We start from the raw sequence: 12,109 nt of genomic DNA, 5'->3' as shown, positions 1-12,109 counted from the left end.
ATCAAGTAATGCAATTGTAAGTCACTACAGTCAACTCCAGACTTACCACCTTTGAAGTTCACAAGTGAACACGGTACTTGCATATTGTTTTTATCAACTTCTAGAATAATGGAAGATCCTTTATCGCAATGCTCATCAGAAACCTTCATCTCTGCCTCTATAGAAAATAAAAAAGAGGCTTCATGTGATCATTTGGGTGTATTGGTCATACATATAGGTGCTATGTCATACTTTCTAAGATATTATTAGTCTTCTTATAATACTAGTCAACAAAGAACCAATTTACAATATACCACAGCAGGTCTGGACTCTGCAGTTATGGAGTCAGCAGAGTGTTGGTGACTTTTCTACCCTCTGCTCCTCAGCACTCGGCCCCCCGCTCTGTAATATTACACGGTCTCCACTTCGTGGCTGACTTTCTGCGGTTCCTTCCACTTCTCAATAATATCACTTACAGGTGATGGGGAAATATTTAGGAGGGAAGAAATGTCATGAACGGACTTGTTACAATTGTGACATCTCTACATAACTGGTTCATCAGTGTTATTTAGTCACTCTATGGTACACCATAAGAGGAAGAAGTACTGCCTAGGACATCATCCAAGCTATGGTCAGTCCTGATTGGTTTAAAAATATCTAATAAACCTCTATGAGAGCTGGTCTTACCTCCTGTTAGGAATCCCAGTTTCCTGAACACGTAGTCATAAAGATGCGTGGAAAGATCTCAGGAATGAGATCCTACATCAGTGTAGGGTCAGTACAGTGACTATTCATAGTTGTTGTGTAGGAAGGTGGCAGGTTGGCGAAGACGCCATGTCAATAAGGGGTTGATAGAGTTAAAATAATATGTTGAATATGTGTGTTGTGTACATCATAAGTTGTGTGATAAAGTTTTGCTGTGCTTTATCCCTATGGCTGTTATTATATGCCCGTTCTCCTACTGGCTCTGCCTAAGGCCGTCCCTGGGAATGCAGGAGGTCTGTCCACTAGGGGAACCATACAATAGGTAGGAATATAGTTTACATTACATTACTTAGACATTAGATAGTTAAGTCAGGGATTAGATCATCAGCTGGGAGGGGTTAGAACAGTTTTATAGAAAAGAATATCCGGGTTGCAGTCAGTTAGTTGGGGAGTTAGTCTGGGTGTAGTCCATGACACAGACACCCGAGTTCTGGGTCCACGGCCCTTACAGAACGGGACCGGTGCAGGTCCTGTACAAGAGAGAATAGAGTGTAGAAGGAAGGCTGAATGGACAGGGAGACAGGTTCCAGCAAGCAGATAAAGTGGTGAAGAAAGTGTTTTATCAGCGCAAGTTTTCTGACATAATGAGGACACGTTTGATGCTCGATCTGGATGCCGGCACAGTCCTGGGCTTAAAGCCTAAAAGAGGAACTGAGAAGCAGGCTTCTGTATCCCTCAGCAGAATTTCAGCTGGGTCGCAGAGGAAGTGGAAGATGGTGGGTCTCAGGACAGGACGAGGACGAAAACTGGAAAGGCCCATAACTAAGGGTACTTCACTAACAAAAGACTATGTCTTAATCTGTATGCTGCAGCCGTGTGTAGAAGAATTGCACAATAAAATGAGTCTGTTAATCCGGCCTTGTTTGAAGTCGGTTCCGGTCCCATGAACAATGTAACAGTGAGTAAAGAAAATCCTCCATCACACTACACACTCCACTCAGTCCTTTATAGAAGAGGGGACACAGGGTGAAGAGAACTCAGTTCTGGCCCACAGCATGTTGATACCGACCCTGTGCCTCTCCCCTTCAAGTGGCGCTGCGAGCAGGGTCAGGCCCTGGAAAGTGAAGAAAAGAAAGAAAATAAAGAAAGCGGGGAAACTAAGGAAAAAGAAGGAAGCAAATGCCTCAAAGGCGAAGAAAATGGTGAATAGTGATGAAAAGGAAGAATTCAGTACCTTAAAGGCGAACAGTGACTTATGTGCCAAAATGGTGGATTACATGATTGGCATTACAGACATCTTGTTAGAGGCTGTCTCTAGGACCCAGTGGCTACCTTCCTCTGGCTAATTAACAACCTGGCCTGGGTGTATAAATACCTGCTGTGTTCCAGAGGGAGGTGCCGGCGATAATCATTACTCCTTGTAAAGGCTTTAGCAAGAGCAGTACTTCTTCCTCTCTGGTGCTTGCGGACGTGTATGCATTTGTCTGGAGTCACTTAAAGCTAAGCAATTTTCACCATGTTTGTCCTCCCTTGTTGTCTTTAGTGTTCAGTGGGGATCGACTAGAGCTCATCTCTCCCTTCCCTAGCCTTAGCCAGTTGCCAGGGAAAGACAGGGCAAGGCACGTGTGCGGCGATTGGTGAAGAGCCAATATAGGGTCATTAGGGGAGACAGGATGACACTAGATCAGCCTAGGAGGTCTCCAATACCCCCTTTCCCTAGAGTCTGGGCTCCCTTTCCCACTTCCCTTTGTGTTGCACTAAGTCTTTCCCACACCTTGCGTGACATTATCGCTGGCCGAGCACATTTTGAAAAGGAAAAAAAACTGACACTTTGTTGTTTTTTTTTCTCTGTGTGCTTTTGGGCGTGGACTTTTCTTATTTTCCTTCTCCCTTGGTATGGGTTCAGTTGCAGAGCTCGCAGAGCACTTCTGCTGTCTGTCTCTGGAGGTGAATAACCTCCACTGTGAGGTTCAGCAGCAGCATCAGCGGTTACAGGTCGCCAATGGGATGGTCTCTGTAGGTAGGCCTGTCCAGCCTGAACCCAAGGTTGCCCTCCTGGACAGGTTTTCAGGAGGTAGGGACAAGTTTTTTGTGTTTAAGAAGGCATGCAAATTGTACTTCAAATTTCGTCCCTACTCCTCCGGTAATGAGGAGCAACGGGTTGATATTGTGACCTCTCTACTGCAGGGCGATCCTCAATCATGGGCGTTTTCGTTACCGCAGGACTCAGTTTGTCTCCAGTCTGTGGAGGGGAATTTTGGAGCTCTTGCCTTCATCTATGATGACCCTGACAGAGTCGCCTTGGCTGAGTCTAAGCTACATCGCCTTCAGCAGGGGATTCGGTCAGTGGAAACGTACAGTTCGGAATTCCGTAGATGGGCAACGGATTCCAAATGGAATGACTCAGCCCTTAAAAGTCAATTTTGTGAGGGGCTTACTAAAGAGTTGAAAGATGCGTCGGCTGTATATGATACCCCTCAGTCCTTGGAGGCTGCCATGTCTTTGGCCATACGTCTGGATAGGCGCCTTCGGGATAAACGGGTGCAACCTTCTTCTCTGGGGCCTTCTTGTCGGGGTTGTGTACCTTTGCCAAGGGAGCGGTCTAGGGGTGAACCAGTACTGGGGGAGGTGGAGGAGCCTATGCAGTTAGGGGGTGTCTCTACATCATACATCTCCTCGGAGATTCACAAGAAAAGAGGCATATGTTTTTTTTGTGGGAAAAAAGGACACTTTGTTGGGACCTGTCCTTCAATTTCTAAACAAAAGTTGACTCGTTTAACTCTGGGTAGTCTGGAGTTAGATTAGCAAGGGGTGCATTTGTGGCCAAACTGCAGATCCCGCTTTGTCCTGACAGCATAGGTGGTGCTAGAGAGCAAAACCGAAAAAAATTTCTGTTTGTTGACAGTGGAGCCGGGGTCAGCATGGTTGATGTCGAGTTTGTGAAGACTCATGGTCTTGCTTGCTGTGCTTTAGCTGAATCTGTTTCCATCTTTGTCATTGATTCGGCGCCACTTCCACAGAAAGCATTTACTCAAATTGTACAAAATGTAAAACTGAGGGTGGGGTCAGTTCATTGTGAAATAATCCCTTGCTATGTCCTGGACAATCTTCCCACACCTATTGTTTTAGGTATTCTTTGGCTTGTTAAACATAATCTGTTGGTGTATTGGCAAGCCAGGGAGATTATTGAATGGGGAGATTACTGCCATGAGAACTGTTTAAATATTTCCCTTGCTACTGTGTCTACGGAAATATTACCTGCTTTCCTGTCTGGTTTTGAGGATGTTTTTTCTGAGAAGGGGTGTCAGGATTTGCCTCCTCATCGTGCTTATGACTGTCCTATTAACCTGACCCCCGGAGCTAAAATACCAAAGTCCAGACTGTATAATCTTTCTGCCCCTGAGAGACAAGCCTTTAAGGATTTAATTGCGGAAAGTCTGGAGAAGGGACATATCAGACCCTCATCTTCGCCCGTGGCGGCAGGGTTCTTCTTTGTGAAGACAAAATATGGTGGTCTACATCCCTGTTTAGATTTCCGGGAATTAAATCAAATTACCATCCGTGATCCATACCCTCTTTCTCTGATTCCTGATTTGTTCAGCCAGGTTGTAGGAGCTAAGGTATTCTCCAAGCTGGAATTAAGGGGAGCCTACAATCTGGTTAGAATCAGGAAAGGGGACGAATGGAAAACAGCGTTCTGTACCCCAGAAGGACATTTGCAGAGTCTGGTTATGCCTTTTGGTTTGACCAATGCACCTGCGGTATTCCAGCATTTCATAAATTATATTTTCCATCATTTGGTGGGGAGGTTTGTGGTGGTCTATCTGGATGATATTTTGGTTTACTCACCTGATTTTGAGACACATCGGGGGCATGTTAAGCAGGTGCTCCAGATATTAAGGGATAACAAAATTTATGCCAAACTGGAAAAATGTGTTTTCGCTGTTCAGGAGGTGCAGTTTTTGGGGTACTTGTTGTCATCTTCATGTTTTCGGATGGATCCGAAGAAGATCCACGAAATCCTTGATTGGGGACATCCCGAGATCCAGAAGGCTCTACAATGTTTTCTGGGCTTTACTAATTTTTGCCGGATGTTTATCCAAAATTACTCTGTTATTGTGAAACCCCTTACTGACATGACTAAGAAGGGGTCTGATTTTTCCAAATGGTCGGATGCTTCCCTCCAGGCTTTTTCTTCCTTAAAGAATCACTTTGCCACTGCACCTATACTCAGTCAACCCAATGTTTCCCAACCCTTTATTGTGGACGTTGATACGTCAGATGTCAGAGTTGGGGCTGTGTTGTCTCAGGGTTCATCCCCTGGTCAATGGCGTCCATGCGCCTTCTTTCCTAAAAAATTGTCTTAGACTGAGAGAAATTATGACATGGGTAATAGGAAACTTTTGGCGATCAAATTGGCGTTCGAAGAATGGCGACATTGGTTGGAGGGGGCTGTCCATCCTATTAGTGTTATTACTGACCATAAGAACCTGTCATATTTCCAGTCAGCTAAACATCTCAACCCTAGGCAAGCCAGATGGTCCCTGTTTTTTACTTGGTTCAATTTTGTTATCACTTTTCGCCCAGGGGTCAAAAATGTCAAGGCTGATGCTTTGTCCCGGAGCTTCCCTGGTGTTGGTGACCATGAGAACCCTGCCCCGATATTACAGAAAGGGGTAGTCATTTCAGCACTGTATCCTGAACTGGAGGGTGATGTGTTGGAGGCTCAGTGGGATGTCCCTGCCTCTTGTCCTTCAGGAAGGTTATTTTTACCTTCTGATCTGCGCCGCAAAGTAATTAAGGAACATCATAACTTTGTGCTTGCTGGGCATCCACATGGTAAGGCAACCGCGGACCTTCTCTTTCGTCGCTTATGGTGGCCGGGGTTGCATCGGGATGTGGTTGAACACGTAGCTGCTTGTAGTATTTGTGCGCGCTCTAAGGTTTCGCATACCCGTCCGTCTGGTACTCTTCTTCTGCTACCTATCCCTAGTAGGCCATGGACACACTTGTCCATGGATTTCATTACTGACCTACCACTTTCTGCAGATAAAACGGTGGTTTTGGTGGTAGTAGACAGTTTCAATAAAATGGTTCACTTTGTCGCATTGCCTGTGCTTCCAAATTCCAAGACACTTGCTCAGGTGTTCATAAATGAGATCGTGAAGCTTCACGGGGTTCCCTCCGATGTGATGTCAGATTGGGGGACCCAGTTTGTTTCCAAGTTCTGGAAGGCATTCTGTTCTTGATTTGGGGTGCAGCAGTCCTTTTCCTCTGCCTTCCACCCTCAGTCGAATGGACAGACTGAGCGTGTCAATCAGAATTTGGAGACCTACCTCAGGTGCTTCATCTCCGAAAATCAAGAGGATTGGCCATCCTCCTTACCGCTGGCAGAATTTGCCATTAATAATCATCATCAAGAATCCACTGGCAGGTCACTGTTCTTCGGTGCATACGGTTATCTCCCACAGTTTGGTACCTTTAGTGGGGGAGGAGCTTCAAGAGTTCCTGAGGAGGAATGGTTTGCTTTGTCGCTCCCCTCGGTAGGGCAGGGTGTTCTGAGTAATTTAAAGATCATGAGAGACAGATATAAATGTATGGTTGACAGAAAACACCTGCCAGGTCCGGACCTGGTTGTGAATGACTTTCTGTGGTTGTCTACCAGGAATATTAGATTGAAAGTTCCTTATTGGAAGCTGGGACCTAGGTTTATTGGTTGGTCCCTATAAAATAACCACCATCATTAACCCAGCAGTGTTTCGTCTTGAACTTCCTCAGGCCCTTATGGTCCATAACGTGTTCCATAGGTCCTTACTCAAGAAGTATGTGGAACCTCTTGAGCCCTCACCTCTACCACCACCCCCAGTAATGGTTGATGATAATCTGGAGTTCCAGATTTTGAGGATTGTAGATTCTCGTCTCCAACGTCGTTCTCTACAATACTTGGTGCTCTGGAAAGGTTATGGTCCAGGGCAGAAGATGTCAGTTTCAGCATGAGAGGTGAACGCTCCCAGGTTGCTTTGCTCATTGTACACCTCTGAGAAACCTGGTCCTGAGTGTCCAGAGGCCACTCGTAGAGGGGGGGGGTACTGTCCAGGGTGTGTCAGAAGTGACAGACAGTCGCACTGCAGTAGGTTGCAGGAGATCTCTATGTTTGGCATTGCAGACATCTTCTTAGAGGCTGTCTCTAGGACCCATCAGCTACCTTCCTCTGGCTAACTAGCACCCTTTCCTGGGGGTATAAATACCTGCTGTGTTCCAGAGGAAAGTGCTGGCGATATTCATTACTCATTGTGAAGGCTGTAGCAAGAGCAGTACTTCTTCCTCTCCTGGAGCTTGAGGACGTGTGTGCATTTGTCTGGAGTCATCTAAAGCTAAGCAATTACCCCCTGTTTATCCTCCCTTGTTGTCTTTAGTGTTCAGTGGGGATCGACTAGAGCTCATCTCCTCCCTTCCCTAGCCTTAGCCATGCGCCAGGGAACAACAGGGCGAGGCACGCATGTGGCGATTGGTGAAGAGCCAATATAGGGTCATTAGGGGAGACAGGTTGACACTCGACCAGCCTGGGAGGTCTCCACTCCCCCTTTCCCTAGAGTCTAGGCTCCCTTTCTCTCTTCCCTTTGTGTTGCACTAAGTCTTTCCCACACTTTGCGTGACACATGGTTCCCAAGATGGCAGACAGCAACGTGAATCCCAAGATGGTGAATACCACGGGTCCAAGGAGAGATCCTGCCCATCGTGGGTGTGGTAAGAGACCAAAGGCACAAAAACTGTGTGCACGGCCCACCAGACGACCAACTTCCACGAGGCGTTAAAGATCCAAGATCCATCCCAGGAAAGGTGGAACCACACAGAAGAAGACACGTGCCGCTGCCCGCCTTCGGGAAAATCCTCCATGAATAGGAGGAGGTTCCTATGGTGGCCGCCGCACACTGGGAGGCTATGCCGCGTCCGGAGCTGGGCCTCATTCAGCACGAGATCCGGATCATGTACTGGAGCCAGATGAACGGGGAGACCAAGATGCCTCCACTGGAATTCTCAACACCAGAAGGTCGGTACACCTCCCCTGGCCTGTTGGAATCCCCTCAGTTGTCCGAAGAGGAAGAAGAAGAGCTTCCCCTTCCTGCCCTGTTTCCCCTGTGTGCTCCATTGACTCAGCCTATTTCTGCCCCTTGGCCTACCCTTGCCCCTCGGCCTGCTCCTATCCCCCCAAGTCCCTGTCACGGGCCACGCCCACAAACTTTGACTGGGATCACGGGCGCTGGGACCCTCCTATCCCGGAGGTGTCATCCTCCCTCGGCTTCCGCTGGCTGCGGGAGCTTCCCGACGTGGTAAAAGAGAGAATGCAGGCCGATGCGTTGGCTAGAGAGTGGCTAGCAGGACCAACATGGGCAGCGTTCGAAGAGCAGTGTACGGAAGGCCGCGTGGTGGACTTTAACCACATCCGGGTTTATGGGCTCATTAAGGAGCAGGGGACCGGAGACAAGGTATACGTTAACCGGGCAATGGTCAAAGGAGGCACTCTTCTCTACCGCCTCCACAGTCTATATGTAGGGGAGAAAATCCTCTTTATGAAGGTCTGGTGTCAGAAGGGCTAGTACGTGGTGGGTGTTACGCATCCATCCACTGCCGAAGAGGCCGCCCGCTGCGAGGAGGAAGCAGCATTTGAGCAGGCTCACCGACGCCAAAGGCGACACCCACCCCCACCTGCTGAGCCCATGTGCTGGCCCCCCGACACACAGATACCAGTCCAAAAGACTAACATGGGCACACAGACATACGTCATAGAGCCCAATGTCTCTACACTCACCCAGGCCGATGAGGCCAGAGCCCCTGCATCTGCGGCACCGCAAGCGGCCACACCCAAAGTCTACATTAACAACTCTACTAACATTGTTATGATCAGGACTGACGTCCAGGAGATAGACAAAGGGAGAGAGAGGTTCCTCAAAGCCCCATGGAAATGGGACCATGCTCCCTCTTCAAATTCCTATGTGTAGATGCTCCAAGATGAGCACTTTAAGAAGAGGAAAAAAGTGAATGCTTTTTTTCTTGTTTAGTTGTTTTTTTTCTCCTGGAAGCTGTCCCACGTGGCCGAGTTTGAGGCCATTCTGAGCTGAAGTTCTATAGCTCTGCAGTGCTAGTCCTGTACAATTTTCCCTGGCGGGGCATTTGCCACCTGCAGCTAGTTACTATTCAAGGGCCTGTTGCCTTGCTGCTAAAAACTGGACATGGAAACTTTGGTCGGGCCGTTCTGCCAGCGGCCGACCAAAGTTACTAAGACAAAGACGTCGTTCACGGGAGAAGAAAAGGAGGGTTTGGAGACACCGTGTCAACAAGGGATTGATAGAGTTAAAATAATATGTTGAATATGTGTGTTGTGTACGTCATAAGTTGTGTGATAAAGTTTTGCTGTGCTTTATCCCTATGGCTGTTATTGTATGCCAGTTCTCCTACAGGCTCGGCCTAAGGCCGTCCCTGGGAATCCAGGAGGTCTGTCCACTAGGGGAACCATACAATAGGTAGGAATATAGCTTACATTACATTACTTAGACATTAGATAGTTAAGTCAGGGATTAGATCATCAGCTGGGAGGGGTTAGAACAGTTTTATAGAAAAGAATATCCGGGTTGCAGTCAGTTAGTTGGGGAGTTAGTCTGGGTGTAGTCCATGACACAGAAACCCGCGTTCTGGGTCCACGGCCCTTACAGAATGGGACCGATGCAGGTCCTGTACAAGAGAGAGTAGAGTGTAGACGGAAGGCTGAACGGACAGGGAGACAGGTTCCAGCAAGCAGATACAGCGATGAAGAAAGTGTTTTATCAGCGCAAGTTTTCTGACATAATGAGGACATGTTTGATGCTCGATCTGGATGCCGGCACAGTGCTGGGCTTAAAGCCTAAAAGAGGTACTGAGAAGCAGGCCTATGTATCTCTCATGGGGAGAATTTCAGCTGGGTCGCAGAGGAAGTGGAAGATGGTGGGTCTCAGGACAGGACGAGGACGAACACTAGAAAGGCACATAACCAAGTGTATTTCACTAACAAGTCTTAATCTGTCTGCTGCAGCCATGTGTAGAAGAATTACACAGTAAAAGTGAGTCTGTTAATCCAGATTTCAGGTCTTCTGTCTTGTTTGAAGTCGGTTCCGGTCCCATGAACAATGTAACAGTGAGTAAAGAAAATCCTCCATCACAGTACACACTCCACTCAGTCCTTTATAGAAGAGGGGACACAGGGTGAAGAGAACTCAGTTCCGGCCCACAGCATGTTGATACCGGCCCTGTGCCTCCCCCCTTCAGTTGAATACTTGGAACCATTATATAATAGTTAAAGAGGTTGTCCACTACTTTTACATTGATGACCTTTCCTTAAGATAGGTCATCAATGTCTGATCTGCTTGGGTCCGACACCCAGCACCCCGTCGATCAACTGCTATCGGAGTTGGCGACGGCTGCCGGCCAGAAGTACTCACTTGCCAAGCTGCTCCATCTTCTGATAGTGGCCTCTGCAGGGTACTACACATCCGTCTCCTATTGATTTGAATAGGAGGCGGATGTGCAGTACCAAACCCCTGCCACTACCTGAAGACGGAGCAGCTCAGCAAGTGAGAATTTCTGGCCAGCTGCCACTACTGCCAACACCGATAACCGCTGATCGGCGGGGGGTGCTGGGTGTCGGACCCAGGCAGATCAGACATTGATGACCTATTTTAAGGGTAGGTCATCTTCCCCCCAAAAATGGCGTATATGGTCCTCCCATACGCACAATATTGGTAATACAAGTTTATCTACTCACTGATTTCAGCGCTGTTTATTTGTTGGTCTCTGGGGTCTGAAGCAAAAGATGCAAGTAGTGAAGTTTCCACTTTCTCGATTACAGCAATGACAAGTGTTTGGAGTTTGGTGGAATTGAATGTTTTCAAAGAAGTTTGATTGAGAAGATTAGTGATCTGAGTCGCCACTTTCTATGAAGATGAGGAAATTTAGGATGTTTAAAAGCAAGTCCAATAACATTAGGAAAAGATTAAATACAAATACCTTTAAAAATAACTCTAGTGCTGTCTACCAAGATATACGGCAAATGTCCCAAGTCATCAAACTAATTATTGCACAAACACTGGTGGAATTTCAAGCTCTTGGAAAATATCCAAAAGGGACCCGAACTATCACAGACCTTCTCATAAGGATCCAGTACGCCCCAATACCCGACACATCTAACAGTGGGATTTCTATACATTTTTCGGGTCTAATTACTTAACGTTCATCTCATCAGTCCCACAGAAATTGTGGGATGTACAAGGGGCGTTCATTAAAGATTTCCCCTGACCCACTTCCTGTGGACTGAGAGCAATGAAACTTAGCACAGTTATTAATCCTTCTCAACATGGGTGCCACCTAGGGACACACACTTCTCCGATCTCTTTAAGCAACTGTAAACACCTCCCTTGTAGAAGTCGACAGGTTGCTCCTAAATCCACGTTGGGACTTCAGAAATCAGAATCTCATCATCTCGAAAATGCTTGCCCTTCAAAAATAACTTCATTGTTGGGAAGAGGTGGAAGTTCGATGGTGTGAGGTCGGGTGAATAAGAGGGAAGCGGTAGAATTTCAAAGCCACAGGATCATACTTCCATTTGGGTAATATGTGAGTTGTGAACTGGTGCATTGTTTTGCAGAAGGCGGACAGCTTTGGTGAGCATGCCACGTCTCTTGGTTTTCATGGCCTCCCGCAATTTCTGCAGCAGTGAAGCATAGTATGCCCCAGTGATCATGGTACCCTTTGCTAGGAAATCCATCAATACTACTCCGTGCTGGTCCTAAAATACTGTAAGCATCACCTTGCCTGCCGAGGGTTGGGCACGTGCCTTCTTTGGAGGCGGTGAGTCATGATGCTTCCATTGCATCAACTGGACTTTAGTCTCAGGATCATAGTGATGGACCCAGCTTTCATCCTGTGTGATCAGTCTGACCTGCCTCCTATTTTACCTAGCCCCGCACTACTAGATGCATTATGTAAAATAGGAGGCAGGTCAGTGAAGGCACAGGGAAGAGCATATAGCTGAATATGTATGCAGAGCCCTAGATAGAGCACTCCCCACAGGCCGCCCCAAAGCATGAGCATATCATTATCTCCAAACTGAAAGTAAAGATTACACAAGAACCACAGGACGGATTTCATCAACCAAGGTTTCATATTAATCAGTGTAATGTCACCCACCTGACAGTGTATGTAACTTACTGAGCACAATCCTGCTGACAGGTACGCATTAAAGTGGAGTAAAAGTGTGACACCATTGTTCTCAGCAGCCATCTGGGAGTCTGAGATGCTTCCAAGGGTCTTTCCCATGCTGTTCTCCTTCCATTCAGCACTTTTTCCATCCTTTTCAGCATTTTCACTGCCCCCCAAGACCTCATTGTAGGGTCTG

General features: G+C 47.2%; 1 protein-coding gene across 5 annotated transcripts in view; it reads right to left on the bottom strand.

Moving 5' to 3' along the window:
- LOC141166797 (adhesion G protein-coupled receptor E3-like) overlaps nucleotides 1–12,109 on the bottom strand; it is a 94,753-nt gene that overhangs the window by 30,895 nt on the left and 51,749 nt on the right. For all 5 annotated transcript variants that reach the window (XM_073653836.1, XM_073653832.1, XM_073653835.1 and 2 more), the window contains 2 exons: nucleotides 10,481–10,649; nucleotides 47–157 (listed from right to left, as the gene is read on the bottom strand). In XM_073653836.1, the coding sequence (XP_073509937.1) occupies nucleotides 47–157; nucleotides 10,481–10,649 (280 nt within the window). The remainder of the gene's footprint in view (nucleotides 1–46; nucleotides 158–10,480; nucleotides 10,650–12,109) is intronic.

Source organism: Phyllobates terribilis, unplaced genomic scaffold (genome assembly GCF_046119375.1).
Source record: "Phyllobates terribilis strain yellow unplaced genomic scaffold, ASM4611937v1 Scaffold_11__3_contigs__length_659146591, whole genome shotgun sequence".
Lineage (NCBI taxonomy): Eukaryota > Metazoa > Chordata > Amphibia > Anura > Dendrobatidae > Phyllobates > Phyllobates terribilis.
This window is presented reverse-complemented; position numbering and strand designations above follow the sequence as displayed.